The sequence below is a fragment of the Alosa sapidissima genome, chromosome 6 (genome assembly GCF_018492685.1).
Source record: "Alosa sapidissima isolate fAloSap1 chromosome 6, fAloSap1.pri, whole genome shotgun sequence".
Taxonomy (NCBI): Eukaryota; Metazoa; Chordata; class Actinopteri; order Clupeiformes; family Clupeidae; genus Alosa; species Alosa sapidissima.
Window position 1 is genome coordinate 9,566,346 of NC_055962.1, and position 27,995 is coordinate 9,594,340.

At 43.7% G+C, this 27,995-nt stretch overlaps 1 protein-coding gene and 1 long non-coding RNA gene across 6 annotated transcripts; both read right to left on the reverse strand.

Moving 5' to 3' along the window:
* LOC121711108 lies at nucleotides 1–1,667 on the reverse strand. Of its 5 annotated transcripts, XR_006032248.1 has the most exons (4): nucleotides 1,476–1,667; nucleotides 1,316–1,392; nucleotides 1,160–1,241; nucleotides 1–1,095 (listed from the first exon to the last, which is right to left on the reverse strand). It is a non-coding gene; the product is annotated as an uncharacterized LOC121711108 (long non-coding RNA). The 5 variants fall into 5 exon arrangements; XR_006032247.1 differs by having other exon boundaries at nucleotides 1,160–1,392; XR_006032246.1 differs by having other exon boundaries at nucleotides 1,316–1,667.
* Nucleotides 1,668–12,820: 11,153 nt separating this feature from the next.
* LOC121711081 (apolipoprotein B-100-like) lies at nucleotides 12,821–27,590 on the reverse strand. Its single transcript, XM_042094382.1, has 28 exons — nucleotides 27,497–27,590; nucleotides 26,951–26,977; nucleotides 26,635–26,738; nucleotides 26,303–26,448; nucleotides 26,028–26,175; nucleotides 25,749–25,901; nucleotides 25,488–25,612; nucleotides 25,313–25,398; nucleotides 24,730–25,180; nucleotides 24,528–24,642; nucleotides 24,268–24,414; nucleotides 23,965–24,176; nucleotides 23,662–23,857; nucleotides 23,377–23,556; nucleotides 23,085–23,288; nucleotides 22,802–22,969; nucleotides 22,500–22,705; nucleotides 22,207–22,386; nucleotides 21,984–22,093; nucleotides 21,632–21,839; nucleotides 21,350–21,522; nucleotides 21,070–21,233; nucleotides 20,842–20,951; nucleotides 20,142–20,515; nucleotides 14,742–19,991; nucleotides 14,502–14,622; nucleotides 14,209–14,395; nucleotides 12,821–14,024 (listed from the first exon to the last, which is right to left on the reverse strand). The coding sequence occupies exons 1-28, from the start codon at nucleotides 27,549–27,551 to the stop codon at nucleotides 13,047–13,049; spliced, it is 10,578 nt and encodes a 3,525-aa protein (XP_041950316.1). The 5' UTR covers nucleotides 27,552–27,590; the 3' UTR covers nucleotides 12,821–13,046.
* Between the last annotated feature and the right edge of the window lie 405 nt (nucleotides 27,591–27,995).

Sequence of the window (27,995 nt, forward strand, 5' to 3'; positions counted from 1 at the left end):
TTGCATCAACAATATTTATTCCAACAAGACACATTAATTATTACAGTTGCACAGTAAAACGTGACCATACAATTGACACTCTGACTGAGAGGTCCCACCGACACAGTGACCAGGGGGCTACTATATAAGCACTGTAGCTACGGGGTTGACTAGCACCTTGCTATTGGCGAGTGACCTGGTCTCAGGGGAGGGGTAACTAGAGCCGGGCAGATGCTTACCACAGCGAGCCGGACTACTGCAGGACAGAGGGGGGGGGGTCCAGAAAATACACCATACGTGAGAGAAACACTGCAATCCAAGCAAAAGACACCTCAATGTGCACACAGCAAGGGAAAGTGAAGGCCTCCACCACGAACTCAGTCCTCCGCTCACGTGGGCCACACTGCTCCTGTCTAACAGAGGGGAAGAGGAGACACAAGCACTAATTACCAGAGTGGTTGATCTTACAAGCCAGGTATGCTAGCAGTACTACAAATGGCTACTTATCTTAAGCAGCAGGTTTGGTACTCCAGCTCCGCACGGATCAATGGTCAAATGGGACAGCCACCGTGGTCACAGCATTGGGATTGTAAACCAGCATGCATACACACCCACGCACACACCAACATGCACATGCACAGCAAGCAGGGTAGCAACACAGACAGACCGGGGGTTATCCCAAGCCGGGGAAGAACAGCAATCCTGGTCACAGCATTGGGATTATAAACCAGCATGCATACACACACACCCACACACACACACAAACATGCACATGCACAACAAGCAGAGTAGCAACACAGGCAGAACGGGGTTTATCCCACAACCAACAAATAAAAGTACAAAGTGCATGCAGGTTAGGCCAGAGAAACGGCGACACAGCACTGCATAGCCCAAGCATGCATTGGAACAAACAAAACAAAAGTCCTAGCACCAGCCAGAGCCAGTGGCTAGAAAGATCACAGACTAAACAAATATCCTAATAATTGGACATGACATTACTAAAGTAATAATGACAAGACAAACACTAAAAGGAGACAAAGCAGCAGTCTCTTAGGACGTGGGAACAGCCGATGAGTATAGCCAGCATATAGGCCAATCTGTGAAGCACAACAAAAGCTAAAATTACGATTAGCAGCTTGTTCTAAAAATAGACTGCACAGCGTTGTTTTAACATACATACCTCAAAGCTGGCGATCCTATGCTCCACTTACAGGTACGAGGAGGAGAGACAACGCACTCACCACTCTACTGCTGATAGCAAACTAAAGCAGACAACAACGTTAGATATGTGACGAAGCAGAGAGGCCGTAATAGTATGTTGAGCATGATCGCCTACCTGACACCAACAAGTTTCTCGCGTTGCGGTCCACTGGACGTAATGCATGAGAGTTTCCAAATCAAATACCAACTGCACTAAAACACATGACCGAACAAACAGCTAAGATTCCACCTCAAAGAGAGTCATTTAAACAAATGGAAAAACAAGCAGTGCTTACCTGTTGAGCCAGCGGTTTCACCTACATGCACACCAATCTACCGGTATCCCACGTCACTAACCAGGAAGTCCTTTCACTGACTGAACAACATACCTGTCAGTCGAAAGCCACTTCCTTAAATACCAATCCAGGGCACGCCCCCTAATCAATAACCTGTCAGTCAAGATGACTCATGGGGAAACCCATTTCACCACACATGCATTTAGTGTTGATATGTTGTTCATTGAGTGAGATACAGTAAGATCCAAATAGCGGGGATAGCCAGAACAGATGAAACACGTTTTAATCAAACGTAATTTACAAAGAGATCGTATCACACTGAAAGCATATATTCGCTGCTTGGACCCCTAATTAGGTCATTTCTTGTTGAGGGTTTGTTAGTTGATGTTGGCCACCAGATGCTGCAATTGCACTACACTTTGTGCCTATTTTGCAGATTGGCATGAATCAATGTTGTCAATGCATTGTTACAGTTTTTCTCAGCCGCTTTGGTGCTTTTCTCACATCACTATTAACATTTGCACAGCAGTTAGTGCATTTCTCAAAACAATTAGTGCAAACGGCAAAACCTAGTGGATAACCTGCAAAAGCACGTCACTTGCTCAAAATGGATAGTCCATTCCTCAAAAGCAAACATTTATGTCAATGAAACTGTCAGTGTCATCAAAATGAGAAGTCTTGACACCATCGTTTATGAACAGGATAGTCAAATGGCTTTGTCATGTTTTCATTATGATAGTTCTCTCAGTGTTTTCCAATGTAAAAAAAGGTCAGAACTCAGTGACACTACCTGAACATGCTCAAGACAGCACTAAACAGTACTTGTACAACCATTTGAAAACTACAGTAAAGTTACACATTAGGGGAGTAAGTGAGTACAAGATACTGAATACATACATTTTTACAGTATGCTCTTTGCAATTCTACAGCATTGTCACAGAATTTGATAACTAGTTCAACAATTTTGTATGTAATGACTCAAGCAATGAAATGAAGACTATAAGTTTTATTGGGAACGACTATTCAGCATCGATATGTATAGTTCATTTTGACTGACATGACATAAGCAAATGATAATGTTAAAAAACAGCAGAGAATTGTATGAAAGCAACTGATACATGTCCAAAAGCATTTGCAATTTGTTCAAAGGAAGGAGAAATTGCTACTATATGATGTGCACAAATGACTAAATATTGTGGAGGTTGTACTAATAGTTATGAGAATTTTCATTCTGATCTGAAAAAAGCACCAAAGCGACTGAGAAAAACTGTAATGACAGTTACATCTTGGGAGGAATGAGTACAATTATTTTTTATTCAGTACATTTAGTCTTTTCACAGTTTTTTCTGATACCAGAAAAATGAGAAAGAAATGGAACAGACATAGCAAAAAAGTTTGAATATGTGATGTCAGAGCAAGCATCAAACTGATCAAGAAAAACTGTAATACTTTTTCTAAAATCATGAAATAGTTATTTCTGAAACCCAGGCATGTGTGAGACATTAGTGTCTATGCTACACAGAAGTTGAAGAATGACGAAGTGCCATCCTCCAGAAAACTTTGACTTTAGCCATCCGGAATGAAATCAATGATTCTCCCGCTACAGCGTTGCAGTGAAACTGAAAGAGGAAGATGACATACAGGTCTGTACTTGGGAAAGATGCAGAAGAAAACACAAAACGTTCACTTTTGAAATTGGAGAAGATGAGACGTATGACACAGTGCTAGAAAAGTTAAACTATTTTGTGCCAAAAGTAAATGTGATTCATGATTCCACCTATGCACACAGAAACATGGCCCACTAGCATAGGTAGAATGCTGTATAGTATGATGATTTTCATGTTCCTGTCTTGTCATTCAGATAAATAACCTGTGTTGTCATCAAAGTCTACAACTCAAGATGCATGTTTGTCCAGATCTCTGTCAAACTTTTTTTATATCTGCAAGATAAACTGAAGCTAAGTAGAATAGTTTGGTTAACTTAAGATATATGTTATCTAGGTCGATCTCTTTTGCTTTGACAACAGAAGTGGAAACAATTGTCATTTCAAAAGATATCTAGACAATCTGTTGAAATCGGTATTGTTCAGATACACTGGATTTATTTGCACACTTTTATTTCAGAGTACATCACAAGAACTGCCACGCACAACAGACACATGCTGCCAAACAGATGCTCCCAGTGTGGAATCTCATGGAACACAACTGTCCACAACAACATTAAGACCACCTACGAAGCAAAGGTGTCCTTTCTTATCATTACTGATTATGCTCAGGTTATGGTGTTTGTGTGTTCCAAACATGTGTAGCATTATGACTGGGTGTGTAGCATTTATCAAGGCAGTATTTTACAAGCATGTCTCATGATAACATTTAGCACATTTAGCAATTCAGTGTCATTCATAACAAATTAGCTTTTATAGTCCTTCAAGTTTAATCTCTGCCAATGTGTGCAGATTGGTTTAGGGATCGACATTAAAATGCTGCTAAACTATTAAAGTGGCTGGTAGACACAGAGTAATTATCAAATTTTGAGTGGCTAGTGAATTTGACCAAAGATTTGCCAGTGGCTTGTAGATGTACACATTTTCAAAATTTTATTTCCACCCCAGCTTCAATTGAATTACCCTTTGCAGGTGCAAATTATTTGGTCAGTAGGTAGGAATGGATTTATATACAAAAGCTATGTCTAAATAGTAGATTGTCTGTTGAAGATGCTTTTTCATTTTCATTGTGTACATTTATTTCAAACAACAAATCAAAATGTGTAATGGTATAAAGGATAGGCACAAATAAAAATGTTTCTAACTTCACACACAACAGGCTATATATGATGTGACTGGTCTTCGAGGAGGTTGTCCATGACCCCCTTATGTGGATGCTGTCCTGTGTGCTCAGCATGCTGAGTCATGGTTCAGTCGACACAAAACTGTACCAGAAGTACTGTCCTGAAGCATCAGGAAACTTTCCTGCAGAGAGAACAGTGTGGAAAAGCACACTTTTTTTGTATTAGGAATGAAATGGTGTATAATGTGTGGCTATGGAGCACAGAGCCACGTCAAAATAAATTGCTTTTTTTCAAACCACTGACAATAGCCTTACACTTCGGTGGTAGTGTGGATAGGGTCCCTTCAGACAAACCGAAGTATTGTAAACTTTGAAAGTGTACAGAGAGGTAGAGGTAGTGTACAAGGGCAGTTTCTAAATGAAGACTATTATTGCCTTACTTTGTGTTCCGGTAGCGTCAAATCAGTGGGCACATTCATGTAAACTCCAGCGACTGACCACCCTGGCATCAAGAACATCAGTGAAGTTTCACAAAGAACTTACTGGTGGCTTTTGTTAGCTAACAATGTCCAAGTTCAATCCTGCTCAGTCTGTCGATAGATACCGTTGCCCCCAGAATTATTGGCACCTCTGCTAAAATTGACTATAAAGAGGAATATAAAATCATCTTTTGGAAATTGATCTCAATGCCTTAACTCATTGAATGCCAAGCTGTTTTCGGAAGCTTTGTCCTAGAGTGCCAGCAATCCAGACCATTGTTGATGATTTTTGTACAGCCACAGCATATTCTGTGTTATAGCTATGAACACATACTGTACAATGGCTCGTTTGAAAGGTGAGACTTTAAGCTCTCAGTGGGTGCAAACCGTGTGTTTCTACATGCTTCTGTTCCTGAGAAATCGCAAGCTAAACAGTGGCTAGTTTTCATCAAAATCGCTGTTTTTTTTCCTAGAAATGGAGATATAACGTCTTTCATGAAATATGAAGTGTTGCCTGTAGTTTCCGGAAAGTGACCTAGCGAGACTGCTACCTAGTGATAGACCCACGAAAATGGCCTGGTTTTGAGCTGACGTGCATGAGTCACTGATTCGACCCAAAGCGGCAACCGAGTTATGATAAAATGTCAAGATTGTGCGTTTTCATGAGTTTTCGATCGTCATATATTTCATTTCCATTCATCACAGAGTTCCCCAAATCACATATAAGGTGTGTTAGAGTGTCTAGTTTCGTAATTTTTAAAAAAAAGCTAAAAACGTAATATTACGTTTTTGGTTCTCAACATATGGGAAGGAAGGCACTCAATGAATTAAGAAAAAAAATGAGGAAATAGCCAACCTTTAAGGACACCAATTTTCTTTGTTATTAATTCCAAAAATGAATTCCAAAAGCCAAGGGAACTATCAGGATGCATAGTATCCTGGATCCATGAAATAACCTTTAAAAAATAGGGGTGCCAATACTTATGACCCCTGTATAAGGAAGAACATTTATTTATTATAGTGGATGGAATCCACTATTTCGAAATCTCCTGGCTTCTTCTTCTTCTTATAACCTTTTCTTTTTACCTTTTCAAGAACGAATACAACTCTAACCGCTTAACGTACAGACATGTTGAAATAACCGTTGTGAAGGTCTGGGGTGGGGCAGGAGAGTTATTATTTCAGATTTTTTTAAAGTTTATATCGTAACACCCCCAATTATCACCACTTTTGTTCAGAAATTCTAAAACAACAATGTTTTTTAACACTTCAAAATAACATTTACTAAATGAACCTTACATTTTTCAGTAGCCATAGATGTGTAGATGTGAACAAAATCTGGTTTGGTTCTTAACGGGAGCATTTACTGCCGGAAATATCCGATTTTGTTTACCACACTCGGAGTTATAGTGCTGGCCTGATGGGTCGCCTATTTACACCGTTTCAACGGCATGAACGGTTAGACCAAGAATTCTCGTCATGAAATCAAAATTCCACTGGAGCTCCAAGTGGTTGTGTACACGCAGCCTTACAACACTGTTTACAGCTCTTCGAGTCACGGTAAAATGTCATTTTTGGTAGGCTACATAGCTAATTTAGATACACCTATGGTGTGGGACCAGGTGGTTGCATTTCTTTAGGAGTCCGCTGTCTTGGTTTGTATATTAAGTAACACATACACGCAAGACGGTGGAAATACGGGACCGACTGTAATAGGGGGAGTTCCGATACTTTTTGAGAAATAGGGGATTAAAAATGTTAAAAAGCTCATTCCCCCATAGACTTGAATGGCTGTGATGTCATAATGGCCTAAAGCCAGCTGTGCTCGTTAAGCTCCCAGAGTAGTTCGCGGGCTAATCAGAACACTGGCACAGGTGTCACCTGTGAATCCAACTGTCTCCACTTCTAATCTGGCGCTCCCTAAAACTACACATCCTGTTTAAGTGTTTCCTTAAAGGAACACGCCATATTACAATGTCAGTAGTAATATATGTTCTTACCTTAACTTTCACGAGTTTAGTCATACCTCTCCCGTGTCGGTACGTGCACTCAAACGCTCTGGTGCGCGGCGCGAATGTGTTAGCATGTTGCTATGCTAGCGGGCTCAGACGTAGCCATAGAGGGAGGAAGATAGCAGTAAGTGTTAAAATAAGTCACAGCCATATCTCATGCTTTGCGCAGAACGGCTTGACGCATATGCTTCAAATTAGGTACAAGTGTTTGTATGGACTCTGAGCGCAATATCTCAAGAATGCCTTGACATACATGCCTAAAATTTGGTATGCGTGTTTGTATGGACTCAAACATGAAGTGAATTGATGTTGGAGGTCAAATGTCCAGGTCAAAAACACCTTGAGTGTTATATCTCAAGAACGCCTTGACACACAAGGTTTTGTATGAACTCAAAGATTAAGTGATTCAATGTTTTTTTTTCCAGGAATCTCCCCACCAACATTAAGCCAGCAGTTTTCCATCCACTATTGTAATTCCTCTGGCATTACATTTCTAGTTTATGATACATTATTCATTCACAAAGAAAATTGGTGTCCTTAAGGTTGGATATTTCCTCATTTTTTTACTTAAGGTATTAAGATCAATTTCCAAAAGATGATTTTATATTCCTCTTTTTAGTCAACTTTAGCAGAGGTGCCAATAATTGAAGACAAAATAGAAAACCACACTTTTTTATTTCTTTTTTATTTAATTTTAGATACTTTATTTATCCCCAAGGGGAAATTCAAGTTCTCTGCATTTTACCCATCCGGGGTAAACACAACACACACACACAGTGTACACCCATTCATACACACACACTCGGGGGTGTATTTCCCAAAACCATAGTTGCTAACCTGTTGTTGGCAATCAAATTGGCTATACTATTAAATAGTTACAGGTGAGCCCTGTGACGTCACATGGCTGCTGAGCCCTAGGGTGCTCCAGTCATTGAAATTAGAAGAAATAGTGACCCTTCCTTACCACCACCGCCCTAGTGCTACTACCATACCAGTGCCCCACAGAACCTGGTGGCACACAGCTCTACATTACATTTTTACATTACATTACATTACATTTGGCTGACGCTTTTTAACCAAAGCGACTAACAACATGGTAAACAGTAAGTTTTTAGAACAATTCTCACAATTTTAGGACAGTTTAAAAAAAACATTAGAGTACAGTAAGAATAAGTGCGTCGGTGAGTGCTGTTTTTAACAGTTACTTGTCAGTTTAAAACGGCTGGTGAGTGCTAGGATCAGTAAGACTTGTTGTAAGTGTTGCTATGAGAGTAGATGTTCTCTAAAGAGCTGGGTCTTCAGGAGTTTTTTGAAAGTGGAAAAGGATGTCCCTGCCCTTGTAGGAACTGGCAGTGTGTTCCACCAACGAGGAACAACAGATGAGAAAAGTTTGGATTGGCTTGAGCGTACCGGTGGTAGAGCTAGACGTCGTTCGTCAGAGGAGCGCAGCGGTCTGGAGGTAGTGTAAGTCTGTATGAGGGCATTCAAGTAGGTGGGAGCAGAACCGGAGACTACTTTGTAGGCAAGCGTTAGAGACTTGAATTTGATGCGGGCCGCCATAGGTAGCCAGTGTAGCTGGATGAGCAGCGGGGTAACATGTGCCCTTTTGGGTTGGTTGTAGACCAGGCGCGCCGCCGCGTTCTGGATCATCTGAAGTGGTTTCACTGCACAGGCTGGGAGACCTGTCAGGAGGGCATTGCAGTAGTCGAGTCGTGAGATGACTATTGCCTGAACCAGAAGTTGGGTAGCATCTTGAGTCAAGTAAGTCCTGATTTTCCGTATGTTGTAGAGTGCAAAACGGCATGACCGGGCGACTGAGGCAACATGATCTGAGAAGTTTAGTTGGTTGTCAAGAACAACTCCTAGATTTCTTGCAGTCCTGGTCGGTGAAACAGACAGGGAGTCAAATTTGATGTTGATGTCGTGGTGTATGGTAGGTTTAGCTGGGATGACCAGCAGTTCAGTCTTTGAGAGGTTCAGCTGGAGGTGGTGTGCCTTCATCCATGTAGCTATGTCTGAAAGGCAATCCGAGATCCGTGCTGAAACCAGGGGGTCGTCAGGTGGAAAGGACAGATAGAGCTGTGTGTCGTCTGCATAGCAGTGGTATGAGAAGCCGTGCGAACGGATAATCTGTCCCAAGGAGGTGGTGTAGATAGCAAAGAGGAGGGGGCCCAGCACTGAGCCCTGGGGGACCCCTGTGGTGAGATGGTGAGGTGCGGATAGCTGACCAAGCCATGATACGTTAAACGAGCGTCCTGTGAGGTAGGATTCAAACCAGGAGAGAGCAGAACCGGAGATTCCCATGTCAGCGAGTATAGAGAGAAGGATACGGTGATTAACCGTGTCAAAGGCAGCCGATAAGTCAAGCAGAATGAGTACTGATGACCGAGCGGTCGCCCTGGCTTCTTTTAAGGCTTCTGTTACAGACAGCAGAGCCGTTTCGGTAGAGTGGCCGCTTTTGAACCCAGACTGATTTGGATCCAGAAGGTTGTTCTGTGAAAGGAAGTCAGAGACCTGTTTGGAGACTGCTCGTTCAATGCCTTTGGATAGGAAAGGCAGTAGTGAGACAGGGCGGTAGTTCTCGACTTGAGCAGGGTTGAGAGAAGCTTTCTTAAGTAACGGTGTTACCCGGGCCATTTTGAACGCTGTTGGAAATGTGCCGGAGGTTAGCGAGGCATTGATCACATGTGTGATAGCTGGAGCGATGGTCGGGCTGATGGACTGAAGTAGGCTCGTAGGTATAGGGTCCAGCGAGCATGTGGTAGGACGGCTGCATGTCAGGAGTCTGGACACTTCACTCTCGGAGAGAGGCATGAATGCTGAAAAAGATGTTCCAGCAGTCCCTAGAGGTTGTAGGAGTGCGGTATCTGAGTCAGATGCGTTGAGTGGGCATGTAGAGAATTGACTGCTGATTGCCGCCACTTTGTTTGTAAAAAATGAGGCGAGGGTATCTGCAGTAAGGCTGGATGGAGGAGGAGGCAGCTGAGGGTTGAGTAGCGATTTGAAGGTTGAGAAAAGTTTTCGAGTGTCTGTAGCGCTGTTGATTTTGTCATTGTAGAAAGCAGTCTTAGCAGCAGTGATGCTGGCTGAGAAGGAGGTCAGGAGTGTCTGGTAGTTTTTGAGGTCGTCAGCTAGTTTGGATTTGTGCCATTTCCTCTCCGCGGCTCTGAGTTTGGTGCGCTGAGAGAGCTCTAGAGTTTGTGACAGGCTTGCCTCATTCCAAGGGTTACAAAGTAGTGTTGTGGTATATCGAATTTCTAAGGGAGTCCCTTTCATCTGTATCCAGAACCTTCCCTTTGCACTGAAGGTCACAGAAGCCTTTGAACAGGTGTACTGGCACTACGGCATTCCTGAACACAGACCACCATAGACCACCATTCCCTTCAGGGATACATGTTCAGGGACATCAGTGAGCCTGACATCAGGATACAATCCACAGTCTAATGGGCAGGCAGAGCATGCTATCCAGGTTCCATGCTATCTTGGCTTGTTTCTTGCCAGCTTACTGCCATTCACAGCAACACAACTACTGGGCAGGGTATGCCCAAGACTCACCAAACCGCTCAGCAATAGGACTATCAATGTGTGTTAGGTCAGTAACCACCACGTCTCTGCCCTTGGAATCGAATGCCTACAGGTGTGCTTTAGGTGGATGAGTGTTTCAGTCAGAGAAAGTTGGGATAACTGCTCATGCATACGTCAACAGTGCGGTAAGGCGCCTCCAGTGTTTTTATTTATACTTTCTTCCTTCTCCTATTTCTATATTTTTTTTTTCTCTATATGTTCAGTTTTACAACTTGCAATCAAACTCATGTAGATCCTATAGTTTCCCCCTCACTTTCATAACATAATGTTCTCTTTTCAGAAATACAAGGTAACCTAAGCCTTGCTTGAATAAACTAAAGCCAGAGATCACTAACTAGTTTTAACGGAACATCTTGAGGCTCAAGTGCAAGTCTATGTTAATTCAAGCCAGGGGGTTTCTGTTAAAGGAGAATTCCGGTGTGATATTGACCTAAAGTGTATTGAAACATGATACCGAGTGTGAACGTATGTCTCATAGCCCATCTCGACTTGTCCCCTGCACTCCAAAATCTGGCGCTAGTTAGCCGATGCTACCAACAACTTTTTCAGTAGTGGTGCTTCGGCATCGGGCTAGCCATGCAAATAAATCACTGTTTTACACCCATTTACGAGGCTCAATGTATCTCCACACTTCATTGGTAGACTTCCTAGGGCCCTGACATTTAAAACGAGACATTGAGAACTTTGAAAAAGCACTGGTAGTTTACTTACAAGACGATTTATACAGACAGTATCTTCACGAAGTTTAACATTTGCAGCCATCTTGAATTTAGTCACGATAAGTCGAGCAACGAGTAAGAATGAACAGGTATGATAAGGGATCAGATTCCAAAAATAATTCAGTGGAAATGCATGGATTCCAGTTTCTTCCAGTAGCAGCAACTGGAATCCATGCATTTCCACTGAATTATTTTTGGAATTATCTTGGTAGCATCGGCTAACTAGCGCCAGATTTTGGAGTGCAGGGGACAAGCCGAGATGGGCTATGAGACATACGTTCACACTCGGTATCATGTTTCGATACACTTTAGGTCAATATCACACCGGAATTCTCCTTTAAGCACCATTTTAATAGTGACATTAATGGAATACCCCTCCGGTATTGCAACTGCTGGGTGGGGATCATGCCACTGCACTTCACCTTTTAATCATTTATTTTGGAGATGTTAAAATTTAAAGGTTTATTTTTCATCATGAATGTATTTTTGTTTGATGTGCGCTATTTTACTTTCTGGATGTATGTTAATTATCCCCTCTGAAGCATTTGTGTGTCCAGTACATATTTAGAGAATTTAGACAATGGAAATGAACTCTGATTAGCAATGCTTTTAGGTGATACTCTCTACATTTGTTGTTTTTGTTTGTTTTTATTTTTTCAACATAAATGTTTTTTTGGTTTGATGCTCTGTTTGGAGCTTAGATTATGGATTAACAAGGTGCTCTTCTGATGTTTGATTTTCTATTGCTTTGATATTCCCTTTACAGGCAATGAAATAGTGGTGGGCGATATATATCGTCTGCGATAATATCGTGATTGTTGTTTTAACGATGTGCAAATTGACATTATCGAGTATTTAAATTACTTATGGGGAAAAACACTCGAAATCACGCATTGAAGACTCATACATTCCCAGGATGTATGCGGGAGAAGCCCCTGGCTGCAGCAGAGCAAGTGTCACGTGATCACTAGTGGGTCACAACCTAAAACGTTGTCCCACGCACGCCTAATGTTTATTTTGTGCAGCGAGAGTAGCCTACTTGGGATTTTATGCGGCTACTTCTGTTCAAGTAGCATTGATGAGACAGTCACGTTTTTTCCCACACGGTATTATATGGAGAGAAAACATTAGCCTTTGAGTCAGTTGTAAACAAAGAACTATTCTCATGTAACTCTTTTGTAAATGGACTGAAGTTCGCTCTAAATATCTACGTTCACCGATTATGCTAACTGTTAGCATCTCTATGGGATTTCTCACATACATTAGCCATAAGCTAACGCATTAGTTTCTATTCTGTAACTTGGAATGCTAGCCTACATGATTGCTCTTAAACAAAACATAGAAGGAAATAACTGAGATGTACTCTGTTGGTCTGCTTAGTTTTACAGTGAATCCTAAGTAAAGGTTTGAAAGGAACTTTAGCTTCAGACTTTCTCTTGGGAAACTGTTAGGCCTATTCCTCTTCTCTAATGTAGCTGAGACCATGTCATTGCCACACACACAAGTGGGGGCAGAATTGGAAATGTGTAAAAGTGACAATGCATTGGTTGATTTGGTTAAAAAGTCACAGGTTAGGTTGTTGGTTATTATTGTAATGATGCTATTCATAAATAATGAGCTGTACAGTAACTCAGACTTTAACAAAAACTATTTTTAAAGGATATCAACTAATTATCGTTATCGTCAAAATCACAAAAAATATCAAGATATTATTTTTTGTCCATATCGCCCACACCTACAATGAAACACAACATGTGCAATGCTTCAGCAATGATGATCTTTATTGAAACATGTGTTCACCACATTGCATGAGTTGTCAAAAGAAAATAACAGTGGTCACCAAAGGAAATGATGGTAACTTAAAACAATATCAAAGATGTTGCTTAGCTTACATAAATACAAGGAGGTTATCACCCCTCTAGAATGTTAAAGAGTCCATATTTTCTGCTACGGAGAATGATTAGCTTTGGTTTCTACTTGCACTGCATCTTACTGGTGGAGAGCGAATGGAAGCTCAACCTCCAGCTTTCCATCGCTTACTCTCAGGTAAACATTTTCCACACCATGGGGCAGGATGGCAGCGACACGGGTGAGGATCTGATCCACCACAGACCTGACGAACTCCAGAGCGTGCTTGATGGTGTCGTTAACCTCCTGCACGTTCAGCAGGGAGTCTACATGCTCTGTCACGGTCTTCAGCACAGCGAGATAGTTGTGGTAGAGGGTGTTGATGTACACAGAAACGGTGTCCAGGATGTCAGAGTGCAAGCTGTCGACAAAGCCCTGGGCCCTCTCAACAACGTCTTGGAGGGTCTGTCCCACCTTCTCCAGGATATGGTCAAGGTTCTCCAGATTTTTCACAATCTCCACAACCTTTGTCAAGATGGCCTTCACCTGGTCCAGAACCTGGCTTCCAGTCAAAACCTCACCAGAGGGCATGGTCACCTGGATTGCGCTGATGGTGTCAACAACTGGTGTGAGGTAGGCGTACAGGTTATCAGTGATCACCTGCAGAAGCTGCTCAAGCACTGTGCCAACGTTGGTTGTGATCTTGTGCACAATTTCGGGGAGAGTAGCTTTCTCCATTCCTGGCAGCTCGATCTGGGTCTCCCTCAGGAACTTGATGGCAGCATCAAGCAGGATCTGAACGGTCTTCTGGTACTGAACAACGACATCCCTGAAGAGGACAGACAGCTGGCTCATCTCGGGGGCGTGGTTCTTGGCAGTGTTGTAGGCCTCAGTGACTACACTAACGAGTGTGTTCTTCACGCTCTCAAGAGCGCTGACGATGCCGTACTTGTCCAAGAAGCTGATCAGGGTTGAGGTGATGGCAGGAACTCTTTCCTCCAGACCAGCAATGATGTCCTTGGGGGCATCCAGGTTGTAGGCAGCCTGCAGGTGCAGCCTGTCTCCATCCTTGGCAGCAGCTCTGATGGTCAGAATCTCCACATCACTCTCGGGGGCAGACTGTGTGACAAAAAGAAACAAGGTAAATAGAGATCAGGAGGGTTTGTTTTAAATATATATATATATATATATATATATATATATATATATATATATATATATATATATATATATATATATATTGTGTGTGTGTGAACCAGCTATACCATACAAAAATGGAAATGTTATCAAAAATAATACTTACAGCATAGCGACTGTACAGTCTAGCATACAGCTGGGATGGGACCCTGCCCTGGAGCTGAAGTCCGAGGAAGCCAGTGGATGGAGTAGAGATGGAAGCACTGAGACCATCCTTGCGTGCTGCATAGCGGAAGTTCACATCAGTGAAGGTGGGGCTGCTGATGTCCACATTGACAGAGTGGCGGAAAGCACTGAAAAATTAAGAAATAAATTAAAAATCAAATGTTGCAGTTGAATGCTTCTAAGTATGAAGTATTTACTATAAACAACTGTTTTGGATTTTTTTTCCATACTTACCCATCATCAGACATGGCTGCAGTAAGAATATTCTGAATATCAACAGTCAGGTCAGCATGTGTGAGGACAGCCTTGCCAGTCAGACTCAGAGCAGCGCTCTCCACAGCAGATGCAATGGAGCCTTTATTGAAAAACAGAGACATGGTTTGTAAAATACATGGGTCTCGCAAAGTGACTCATAATATACAAGTCCTTTTAGTAATATGGCCATAGGAAAATTACAGTGGATTTAATACTCACTATCCAGGTCATAGACCAGGAACTCGACAGGGGATGTTGCAGAGATTTTGAAGGCTCCCTTGGCATTAGGGATTTCAGCCTCTACTTCAGCGGCAGCAGTGGTGGTGTACACTGGGGTGACAATCTTGGCATTGATGGCAGCCTTCTGTTTTCCAGCGGTCAATTCAAGAACAGTCTTGTCATAGATGCTGAGTTCACCCAGGGTGCTTGGCTGAGCAAGATCAACTTCCACGTCAGCAGCCAGAGAGCTCAGGGGAGAAAGGTCAATGGTGGCCTTGGCAGAGTGCTTTCCCTTGGTGTTCAGGGCAGCCACATTGATTTCGTTGTTGGAGTCAATTTTCACAGTGGAATACACACGGCTCAGGCCTGCTTCAAGAGCAATGTCTTCAGCAAGATCAAGCTCAACCTTCAGGTCTCCATGGCTGATGTGCGCATTGCCATTGCTCTTCAAAGTTGAGCGAAGACCATTCTCGTTCAGGTAGCCATTAGCGGTGTTGTCCAGGGCTCCCTTTACAAGACCAGTGTCCAGGATGGTTCCATCAATGTGCCCCTTTGTGGATGATTCCACGGACAGGAAGTAGAGACCAGCCTCAAGTTTCAGGCTGTTCTCAGCATCTCCAGAACCAACAGCCTTGATGACTGGGATGTCCAAGGTGTACTTGATCTTGAGAGTAGAGGCTGCTTGGGGATGTTCCTTTGTGTCAGCTGTCAGGTGATGGTTGGCCTCAGCAGTGAGGATGGCCAGATTCACCTTTGCATCAGTTGTAGCAGAAAGGGAAGCTTCCAGCTCTTCAGTCTTCAGGTTCAGAGTGCTGTCATGGGTAGCCTGAACATGAGCATTCTCCAGGGAAAGGGTTGTGGCCAGTTTCACACCTCTCTTGGTAGTAAGGCTGCTGGTACCGTCAATCTTGGCCTTCAGACCCTCAAAGACGGATGCAGAGATGGCACCGATGCGGATCACAACGTCATCCTCAGCAGACACCTCAGCATTGACATTCAGGTTGATGATGGAGGACTTGAAAGAGGCTTCAGAGACTAGGCTGCCAATGGCAGGAATGTGAATCAGGCCCAGATCCAGAAGGGGAGCAAACCTGCTCTTCTTGTACACAATCTTGGCATCCACATCAACTGTCTGCTCAGTGGAAGTCAGCAGGTGCTTCAGACCAGTGTGCTCATACAGATTGATGTCATTGATGGCTGGGGTCTTGAAATCAATGATTGGCACAGCAAGCTCAGGAATGCTAATGGGCACAGCCAAGAAGTCAAGGTTGGCTTCAGCATCAACAGCAGCGTAGACTCCAGTTTCTGCCTGGTTGTTTTCAACAGTTACATTGTAACCAATCTTGTACTGGTTAAGCTTGACAAGGGCCAGGGTGTTAATGTGCTGATGATCGTAATTCAGGGTGACAGAGTAGTCATTCTGGAGATCAAGTTTAGCTGATAGTGTGTCAGCCAGGTTGGTCTTGGCATTGCCCTTGTTCTGGAAGTCGAGCACAACCTCAACGGGCTTAATCATGGCATGGATGGAGTTTGACAGGGTTCCACTGAGAGCACCAGCCAGTTCTGTGTCATGATTGGCCTTGATTTCAACCTTCAAGTCACCCAGGTCAGCCTTTCCAGAGGCGGTGAGCAGGCTGTTCTTGATGATTGGAGACTCGGCTTCAACACGGGCATCAAAGTTCAGGTAGCTGAGGACAACAGCATCAGCCTTCAACACCTGCTTCATCTTGAGAATGGCACTATTGATGTCACCAGTGTATGTCAACTTGGCAGTGCTGAAGTCCATGGTATAGTGCAGGTCACTCTTGAGTGTTCCCTCATCAGAGTAGTCAGGCAGGGCAAACTTGGTAGTTCCCTCATGCCCAATGGTCAGAGTGATGGTATGACCTTCCAGACGAGCAGCTGCCTTTTGAGACAGATGGCTTTCGCTGGTGTATGAGATCAGGGCAATGTTGATCTGGTGGTGGTAGGTTGTGTCGAGAGCCAAAGACAATCCATCAATAACTGCATTGTTGACCAACTCAGCTGTGATGGGAGATGTGGTTATCTTCACAGTGGTCTTAGCAGTGCCCTGGGCAGGGAGGCTCACTGTTGCCTCATGGTCAACAGCAAGGACGGAAGAAGTGAACTTCAGGCTTTCTGCGACATGAATCTGGTTCATCTCTGGGAATTTCACGCTAGCACTGGAGTCCAGGTTGCAATCCAGTCCCTCAAACATGGAAGAAGATCCTTGGGCAGTCAGAGAGGCTGTGTACTGGGGAGTTATCTCGCTCTCTGGAGCATTTTGGAATTCAGCAGCAGACCGGAGGTTGTAAATAGGAGTGTTCACTTTGATTTCACCATAGAGCTTTCCAAAAGCTGGCACCATCAGCTCAGTGGGAATGTGAGGGAGCTTAATCTCAGGGATGGTCAAATGAATGTCAATCAGATCATCAGGATTGATCTTGGGCAAGGCAGGGAGAGAAATCTCTGGGAGGCTGATCTCTGGCAGTGAAATAACAGACAGGCCACTCAATGTTGACAGAACATAGTTGACAAATTCTCTGGCTGCCTCAACCTTCTGTGGAATCTCAAGAGAGGCAATGAGTGTGTTCAGCTCGGCAGTGTAAGCAGCAATTTTCTCATTGGCATGATCTACAAAGGCATTGTAGTCAAATGACTTAACACTTTGCACAAAAGCATCAAGGTATTCATTCAAGTGCTCAATAGCCTGCTTGATCTCTGTGGCCTTCAGGTAGTTGGTAGCATCTTCCAGTGTGACAGGGATGTGGATGGTCTTCAAAGTGTCAGCAACAACCTGTACAGTCTCATCAATTTTGAATTTCTCGATGAGCTCAACAACCTTCTCCAGGATCGCTTCAACTGTCTTGTCAAGTTCATATTTAACAAGTACAGTTTTCACGTTAGCATAGACGGCATTCAACTTACCAATGATGTCCAATTCTGTCACCAGGGATTTAACTGTGTCTACAATCTTGTTAATTTGTTCTGTTGGAATTTGAGCCACAAGCTGATTGGTCAGACCTTCAATGTCAATGGAGAGAATCAGGCTTTTCAGATCCTCAACAAACTGAGCCAGGCTGAAGCTGGAAATCATTTGTTTCAGTTCACCCACTCTTTCCTCAAGTTTGGCTTTGATGGCATACTGGGCATCCAGGTCATGCAAGAGAGCAATGCTGCTGTCCTTCAGTTTCATCAGATCAATCTGCTTAATCAGATCTTCAACCAGCTCAATGACTGCAACAAGCATGGCATTGAAGTCATATTCCTCATTCAGTGCATTGAGCTCCTCAGTCAGCCTCTTGACAACTGTTTCAGACAGTGTTCCACTGGCAATCAGCTCTTTGGTCAGTCTCACGGTATTGTTGACACGGGCAGCCAGATCAGTCAGAAGCTTCTCAAGTGCAGCCCTCAGGTTCATCAAAGTAGCCTCCAGGTCTTCAAGGGTGATGACATACTCTCTGGAAAGGGATAGCAGGTCTTCTTTGAGCTGGATTGCTCTTCCCTCCACATTCAGTTCCTTCACAAAGTCACTGATGTGCTGGGGGATACTCTCCAACTTGTTAACAAGGTCCTCCCTGGTGATGATAGTCTGCAGGGCCTCTGCAGTGCTCACAATGGCAATTTTCAGATCTTCAAGTAGAGCGGGTACACTCTCAACAAAAGGCAGGTGGATGACATGGCTAGAAGTGCTCTTGTCATACTTCAGGAATCCAGAAACAGCAAACTCTTGGTTCTCACTGTCAGCTGTGTTGAGCAGACTGGTCAGGATGGCTCCTGACACTTCCAGGCCAAGCCTCTCAGGGTTGTTGTAAACACTGACCTCCTCATTGATAGCATGGTTGTTGAATTTTGTCTTCAGTGTCACATGAGCCTTCTGGTCAGAGGGAGTCAGGAGGGTTTCAATCTTGTTGTCAAGCCCAGTCTCAATAGCAACACCATTGTCAAGGTTTTGGGAGGTAGAGATTCTGCATTCATGAGAGTGTGCGAATGCCAGTGGCTCTGCCTTCATGAGGAACTTGGTGTAAACTTGAGCAGTGTGCTTTCCATACATGGTCAGGTCAGCATCAGCATTGGCAATGGCATCAAGGTTGAAGCTGAAGGGGACAGCTGTGGCACGGCTGGTGGTATCAAAACGGAGAACCTGAGAGTTAAAGCGGGCATCATTGCTAATTTTAATAGCAAGTCCAGGAACCAATACCTCAGTGTTTTGGCTCAGGTGAGAGCCCAGAAGCATACCAGTTGTGCTGCACTTGGCATTGGCAGTCATGTCAGCATACTTGATTTCATAAGTGTGCTTGAGCTCCTGTTCACCATAGGCTGCCTTCAGGCTTCCGGTCAGATCAGCCTTATAGGCCTCTGCCTTAAGCTCAGCGTGATTCTCCAAGTGCAAGTCAGCAAATTCACCCTTGATGTCAATGTTGAGGTCAACCTTGGATGCATCAATGGTACCGCTGAAGGTGTTCTCCAGCTTCAGAGGGCTCTGCAGGGAGGTGGCTCCATTGGTTGTCAGGCCATCCTTGTTCAGTGTCAAAGATGCTTTGTGAGTGGCAGTGTTTTCAGCAAGCTTAACATCAGCATCACTGTTCACAGCCAGTCCATTGACGTCCAGGACTGCAGTCACAAGGGAATGGATGCGGTTTTCTGCATGGTCAGCACTTGTTTCCATCTTGATATTAACAGCTCCAGCACCAGCAGAGGCTTCAGCCACATTCTGAATCTTAAGGCCAAGGGCATCTGCCTTGGTGTCAGACTTCACAGCCAGTGTGGAATCCTTGAAGGTGACTTCAGCATGGTGCAGCAAGGTGTCATCAAATGCAACGGTGTTAGATGTGGCAGATAGCTCACCATTAGCAAAGGCAGCAACAAATGTGTTCTGGGCCTTGACAAGGGTGGAATCGATCTTCAGTGAAGAATCAATCTTAGCCTCTGGCTTGAGTGGGAAGAATTCAATCGTCTGGGAGATGGTGGCAGCACCATAAACAGGGCCAGCTCTGAGGGATGCCTCCAGGTTTCCATTTCCAGAGATCTCTTCTGTGTTCAGACCAGCATCACCGTGATACTCCAGAGACACCTGGACACCAAGAGGGCTGGTTGCCTCAATCTTGCTGTTGGACTTCAGGTTGAACTTGTCAGCAATAGTTGCTACCTCCACAATGCTAACGCTGGCATCAATGAGCTTGTGGTTAACATGTGTCTTCACTTCAGCCTTGAGGGAATCACCAGGTGTACCAGCAAGCAGTGCAGATGCTATATTAAGAGAATATATTTCAATATTATTTAAAACAAATGTATGGAAATGTGTTTAAAATGTCATTTCAGAATTGCATGTAGTTATTAATAAACATGAAAAAAGATACACAACTAAAAATGAAGTGTAAGAATTCATTCAGTATTCACCTTCAGCCTTGAAGCAGAAGATATCTACAGGGCAGCTGCCAGTGAGCTCCACATTAGCAGAATAGCTGGGGTGGTCAACTGGATCTCTACCAGCAGAAACATCGGCCTCTAGGTTGTACAAGTTGCTGTGCACCTTGGCGGACACTTCAGCCTTTCCGAGGACAGGTACAGACACAGACACATGCTCTGGAATGAAGACCTCGGGGAGAGGAATGGCAACAGAGCCAACCTCCAGACCAAGCTGGGGCACAGTCAGGTGAGGAGTGGTGAGAGCAGCAGGGAAGTTCAGGTCTCCAGAGGATTTTCCTCCAAGAGGCAGAGGAATGGCAATGGTGTAGTAGTGCTTGCCAAAGTGGTATTTGGCATCAGCCTCACTGTAAATGAAGAGAAATTATTGAATGAAATATAAATAAGCATGTTTAAATAGTTACATTATATATTTACCATAGTCTTATAACCCATGAAAAGGAAATAAACACAGAATAATAAAACAGTATGCTAACGGCTTGCAAAGTTCATATGAAAACAAGAACATTCTCTAGCTGTGATTTACCCAGTATTAAGTATTTTCATTGCTTCTCAAAATATAGATTAAATTAACTTAATATTCATACTTTTTGCTGTCTTCAGATTTAGAGAAACAGATGAGTATCTTGTCATTTACAAAGATATACAATAGTTGCAATCTGAAATTACTTACGCATTCAGGTACAGTCTCTCGGGCAGAGAAAGCTCAGGAAGAGAGGGAAGCCTCACATTCTGCACATAAGGAAGCTCAGCCTCCAGCTTCTCCAGGTAGGCATTGGTAGTCTGAAAACAAAATGAATAAATTAGCTATTGTGTATTACTCTGAACAACCTCTGAACTCTTAATCCCTCATAGTATTTTGAGTATTGTCATAGTGATTTAGTCATGATTCCTTTTATACCTCAACAGATTTAGCCAGGACATCACGGAAGGTCATGCCAGACTGACCAATCTGGGCATCAAGAAGACCATTCACAGAGGCCTTGACTTCATCAATGTGGGGGATGATGTTCTGGATCTCAGAGCTCACATCAGACTTAATCTCAGCTTCCAGTTTGTCAGCATCTATGGCACAAGGTGGAACATAACACATGGTATCATGTTAATCATGTTAACATTAAAAATACTTGGGGAAAAGCAAGACAGGCGCAGGATGTTAATGAATGTAGATTACCACTCACCGTATTTCAGAACAATCTTCTGGGCAGAGGAAGTCTCTGGCAGCTTAACATCAGTTTCCAGTTCCAGGGTCAGGCCCTCGGTACGGTGGAGGTGTGCAGAGACTTTGGCATCAGCCTTCAGTACAGGCACAAGGAGCTGAAGGTCCAGAGTGGCGTCCTTCATTCCCTCAATTCTGTAAGAGACGGCCATAATGGTTACGACTGGTCATAGCACAGTCCTGGAAAACAGTGTTATAAAACAAGATATTTGTCGTGATCAACAAAAGATATTATTTTTCGTACTTGGCCAGGGCAACCAGAGAGGCCTGAGGAATGTTCTTGTTGACGAGGTCAATCTGGACAGAGTGTGTGGCCTTGCCCTTGGTGTTAGGGTCGACAGAGCCAAGCCTGAGTCCAACCTCCAGGTCATAATCCGGGATCTGCAGATCAGCTTCAACGGTGTACTGCTGCCTGTTGAACTTCACAGTTGCTGTGGCCTCAGCTGCTGCTCCTGTGATAGAAGCAGACAGTTATGCCAGTGCTCTCATTTAACCTGTTATCAATGTCATTGTCATTTGATAACTGTTCGGTAATACACTATATTGATATTTTAGGTGAATGTATTAGTGTTCAGCATTTTAGACACTGTATTTACCTTCAGCCTTCAGAGTCAAAGTCACTTTGTCAGTCTTGTCCTCATAGGAATGGTCAATGTTGGCAATGTATTCTGAGACTTCACCAGTAGGATGCAGCTCAATGGCAAGCCTAAAGGAAAAGGTAAATGTTTCAGTCTTTCCAACACTTCTGACAACAACTGACAGGATAAGAACTATTTTAGGTACTTTTAATAAAGTGCCGTTTCTGCTTGATTTGCTTACTTGCTGTCTCCAGTGAAGGGGAAGTAGGGAGACTCATCGGTGTGCATAGCATCAGAGTACTGCAGAGCTGTGCAGTATTTCATGCCAGCGAAGACTGGTGTGCACTCTGTCACATCAACTCTCTCTCCTGTGGTTGGGATGCTCTTGATCTCAGCACCATGCACAGACACCAGGGAGTTGCTATTGTAAGGGAGAAGAAAGATTGTGTTAACTAGGTTTTCTTTCAGTTTTTTTTTAAATTGCCTTCCTTAATATTTATTCTTAAAAGGGATAATATAAAGATCCAAACGTACGTGAGGCTGACGAGCTTGGCAGGGCCCTGAGGAGCAGGGATGGTCAGCTTGATGTTGCTGTTGGACACAGAGACCTTGGCTTTCAGGCCACTTTCGTGGTAGATGTTGGTGTGCATCTCCAGACCAGACTGAACAAAGTCAGGGAAGTGGGCTCCAACCTCAGTCACAAACTCAATGCCAGCGGATGGCATGAAGGCCACCTCACTCTGTGGATGAAGGGGGAAGGGAATGGGGAATTTAACATTTGTTGTGGTAGCATACTTGTGTTGAATTATTTGATAGTATGCTGTTAGCTTTCTTACCATGTCAGAAGAAAGGTGCACTCCTCCCTTGATTCCAGGCGTGAAGGTACCAGACAGGGCAACCCTCAGAGGAACACCAGGGCCGGTTGGCAGGTAGAACTCATTGTCCATGAAGATGTAGTGGGCAAACAGCTCATTGTCAGCACTGGTCAGCAGTCCCTTGATGAACTATAAAGCATTGATATAAATAAATAAACAACTAAAGATTGTGGCTATCTTCCTGGTATGCTTTGAGATAACAAGACTATATGAAAAGTTGACTTGTTTCTGGCTCTGGACTCACGTCAGTGGGGAACATTTTCAGGAGGTTGTCAATCATCAGTGCAGCGGAGTAAGCCATCTCTTCCATGTCCTTGGTCTTGAGGTAGCCAAGTTCCATTCCCAGCAGTCTCATGTAGACCATGGCCTCAGGGGCATCCTGAGCCTTCAGGTCCCTGAACAGTTTGTTGACATTGCGGCTAAGCTCTCTCAGGAGATTCTGGGAAGACTACAGTGAGACAGAAAATCAAGGTGATTTTTCACTTTTAAGACCTATCCATTTCTGATTTAAACATTAAGACCTATGAGTTCAATACCTGTCTCTTCTTTCTATCGTTCCTTAGGGAGGGAAGGATGTTCTTCAGAGTCTGGCTGAAATGGCCTGGCATCCTATCAGCAGCATAGTAAATGGTCTTCATCACAGTGTCAGGGAAGAATCCATTGGCACCAAACAGGGCCTCAACAGTTGGCTCAAGTCCCTTGCCTTCCATGCCAATCTGAAAGTGCAATTCATAATTAGGTGGAGCAAACAAATATTAAATTATAATAAATTACATATATATATACTTTGTAGATACACTGGCGGGTACTTCCAGTCATACCTCAATCATGTCCACATCATAGCCAAAGGCATTCAGGGCCATATCCAGCACAACTTCCTTGGGCAAGTAGCTAGCTCCATCGAAGATCATGTTTCCCTCTAGGGATCCGACCTTGTAGTTGCGGGAGAATTTGGTTGGGTCCATGACAGTTCCAACCTCATTGCCCTGAAGAGCATCAAGGATTTTCTGCCTCAGCCTGTGCAGAAAAGAAAAACATATTAGCTCAGTCAGATGGTTAACTGTCTTTACTTCTTAGAAGTTAGAAAATATTATAGATACTTGAAGTTCTTAAATGTAACATACTCCTGGGTCTCGGGTGCAGTGGAGCTCAGGATGTTGGTGACATGAGAGATGACAAAGCTCTTGGCCTGTTGGTTCTCCTCAATGGGCAGGGCAGCAGCCAGCTGAGAGAGTTCAGAGGGCTGAGGGTCCTTCATCAGCACCAGGTAGGCGGCAACACGCTTCTGCAGTGGGGCAGCACCGTCCAAAAGGACCTGCATGAGCACCTGTCTGCCCTGTAAAGCAAATAACAGATGTAGCCGAGTTAGCAATGCTCAAAATACAGATTGCCACTAATTAGTAAAACACAAGATGACTCTGGATTACCTCCTCAGGCAGAGTGGTCTGTCTGTAGGCCTGGATGGCAGCAAGCTGAACCTCTGGGGTGGCAGCAGGCTGGTTCACACACTGGATGACAGCAGATTTCAGGGCAGGGCTGGCATCTCCCATAGCAGCGGCCATGTTACCAATAACCTGTGTGACAGAGATCCATAATCACAACACTAACCAAAACTATTAACATAATGTACAGTAAAGAAGTGTGGCTGTCCGTGTGGTAGCACAGTCTGCATGTTACTGCAACACACCTTCAGGGACATGAAAATGTGCTCCTGGTCACCAGTGCAGTCTCCAATCTGCTCCAAGGCAAAGTTGGCAACAGCCTCAATCTCAGGAGTGACCTTTCCCTCAGCCTGGTACAGTCTGTGGAAAGACAGTGAACATTTAACATTCATTTCTCAATCCTCCAATCATAATTGATTTTTTGAGGTAACTTTAGACGTGTCTTACTTCTTGACAGCATTGCTGGCACCGTAGAAGATGGGTTTGCTCTGCTTGAACTTGGCCATTTCCAGCATGTCATGGACGAGCTGGCGAGAGGGGTTGGGCATCAGACCCATGGCGTAGACGGTGGCGTCAATCTCCATAGAAGAGCTGTCGAAGGTCCTGAGGATCTGCATGATGGCACCGCTGCACTCGGGAGTGCCGCACTGGAACAGAGCCTGGTAGGTCAGGGAGCGAGAGATTTCCAGGGCCTCAGGCACGCCAGCGGCCAGGGTCTCTGCAGACATCTTGCGGACCATGCTCACGATCCTGTGGGCCAGGTGGGCTCTCTTTTGTCCGTCGTCGGTTTTGGACAGGCCAGCCAGTTCCCTCAGGAGAGCGAGAGCGGCGTCTTTGTCCTGAATAGGGCTCTTGTCCACACTGGCGTGTGGGGTCAGGGTCTGCTCATTGGCCAGAACTATATATCAAACAGGTAAACTGTGGTTAGAAATGTCGTCTAATATTTTGTATATTTGAAAGTAAAATGACAAGATTTTGTATTTGTGTATTTTGTTAATGGAGTCCCTATCAGCCTGAAAATAAATCTTACCGGGGTCAAAGACTCTCTCGTTGTACTCAGAGACTGCCAAGAGGGTGGCCTTCTGCTTGCTGACATTGGTAACTCCATGTTTCCCCCTATGGAAATGATATCAGTTAAATAACAGTCAAAGCAGGAGAGCTTTCTTCATCTCTCACATCCTGTTCATAGCTGATTTTGGACTTACTTGTGGGAGAAAGGCACCAGGATGTGGTTCTCAAGGCATTCACCGAACACTGGGTGGTGCTCTGCATTGTCAAACTTGTAGTTGCAGGTCTGAGTGCTCTTGATCAGCTGGGCAAGAGGGTAGTGCTAAAGGGAAGGGAGAGAAGGTCCTTGTAATGATCCTTGCATGATCAACATTAACACATCAAATTGACACATCAACATCAAAAGTGTTCTCTCCTGAATGCTTTGTTTTGTGTTTTTTGTTGCCATAGTGTCTTACCATGCCAGTGATGAGGGCCAGGGGGCTGGTGTAGTCGCTGACTGGCCTGAACTGGTCACACCTGGACAGGTCACGTGTGAGGGTGACATCTGTGGCGATGTCCTCTCTGGCGTTCACGGTGTAGTCAGTCTTGCACAATCCATAGATGGTGGGCTGGATGGGTTAAAATTCAGACATAATACTTAATGGCTTTTACTAGGTTGTACTACTGGTAATTACAGCCACATTGCAGTAGTAATCCAGTCTTTTGCTGGAGCTTATTTAGTCTACTGTACATACCATCCTCTTGTTCCTCTCTTCCTCCATAACAGGCACAGCAAAGCCAGAGATCATTCCCCTCTTGATGTTGAGAATGTTGATAGGCTCATCGTCTTCAGGGAACAGCTTGATGATGTTGTCCCCTTCAACAGTGACCTTCAGAGGGTTCCTGGATAGGGAATTTTAGCAGCCATGTCACTTTTTAATTCATACTGACGGTGTATTTCAGCAATTAAGGGTTGAAAAGTGCTAGTGTTTAAAAGTTTGTCTTTTGAAATTTGAAGAGAAATGCTTACTTCTCCATGGCAGCCTTGAAGGCATCAGTAGTGGCTGCAGGGACAAAGACAGGCTCGCCAGCTGCATCGAAGTCAGCAACCTCGCTGAGTGTGCACTCAGTGGTGCGGACGATGTATTGGCAGGGGCCGGGAACGTCAATCTCAACCTGTGGGCAAAAACAGGTTAGAGCTGCGAATTTGTCTCCCTTTTCTTTTCTGAAGGCATAGGTAAATAGGTAATCTTGGCAAGGTAATTAGCACAAGGTAAGTTCATTTTTGCATTATGTTGAAAATGCTTAAAATTCAAAGTAATTTTCATAAGGTATTAGAAAAACAAACTACATGTGCCATACCTTGCAGCTTCCCTTGGGGCCGTTGACGGCTCCATTGAGGAAGTTGAGGGACTCGGCTTCATACAGGAATTCATACTTGTGGAAAGGCTTGTACCTCTTGGCCACTAGGGGGAGATGAGAGAGCACTCAGATGAGGTGTCACGTATAGTACTCATGGTTGGCTAACACTAGAAATATGACCTTTATTGTTTCCATTCATTTTCAAATTAATCTTCAGAAGTAGTGGAATAGTAATGTTATTATGAACAATATTATTTTTCTACGATTTTTTTATGATGTTTTGTGATTATAATGAACAAAATTTTAACAAACTTACTCAGGCATGATGCATCGTCATCAGCGTCTTTAAGGAATAAAATAACAACATTTAATATACATTTATAATAATAGTAAATAATTTAATAGCAAGTAAAAACAGGACAATTGCAAATAAAACAGATGATTTATATAATAAAACAAAATAATGAATACTGAAAAAAAGAAGAAACAGACCCTATTTGGAAAACTTTCGGTGCACGTACAGTAAATAAAGAAAAGTAAGATTTATTAACCTAACAGCTATATTTGAAATAACTACTCTTAAATGTTTTTCAGTTTTAAAAGTTTAGGTGTATTGAATGCATGACATTTAAATTGAAATGCATGGTTAAAATACTTTTAATAACATATAAAAAGCATGCTATGGATAAAACAGAATCCCCTAGATTCCAACCGACACCAAGTTTTCCTCCTACGTTTGAACTGTAAATGATGTGTTTTAGTTTCTTTTAGAAAATAACTGAAAACTACCACACCAGTACAGGAGACTGTCCTGTGCGTAATGCTTGGGCCTAGAGTTGGAGAGTAGAGGTGAGCTACTTACGGGCCAATGCGACGGCGCTGAGGAGAAGTACGAGGCAGAGCTTTGTGTCCCCCATGGTGGGTTCGCTGAAGCTCTTTCCTTTCGGGTGGGCGAGTACTCAGACGAGACTGATTCACCTCCTCCAGAACTGCTCTTTTATACTCACAAGGGAGACCAGGGAGGGGTGGCTGGAACTGCAGAAATTACGGCTTTTACTCCAAAGTCCAGGTGAAATGCTTGGGTGGCAGGACAAAGGCAACTTGGTAAATTTGATCAGGGTTCAGAGTTTTCAGTCCCACTGATAACCAGATAGTAGAAACTGTACTCTTCGGGGTATTAAGTCATTTTCTGTGCTGTTAGTCTACTAAAGATTACACTGTGATTCTTCACTGAACTCCACACTCATGTATGTTTACAGTCAGTAATTATCTGATAGCAGGGTCTGTACTTTTCTCTACATTGATCACACTGTTTGATTTCTCATTGAGATGACATTTCACATTGATTGTCATTTAGTTGA

What these genes read in the sequence shown, in the direction of transcription:
- LOC121711081 (XM_042094382.1), bottom strand. Translation starts at nt 27,551, where the DNA reads ATGGGGGACACAAAGCTCTGCCTCGTACTTCTCCTCAGCGCCGTCGCA. An exon ending in GCCAAGCTCGTCAGCCTCAC is followed by an intron (nt 22,387 to 22,499) that starts GTACGTTTGGAT and finishes CCCTTACAATAG; the next exon opens with CAACTCCCTGGTGTCTGTGC. An exon ending in TTTGACTCTGAAGGCTGAAG is followed by an intron (nt 21,840 to 21,983) that starts GTAAATACAGTG and finishes CTTCTATCACAG; the next exon opens with GAGCAGCAGCTGAGGCCACA.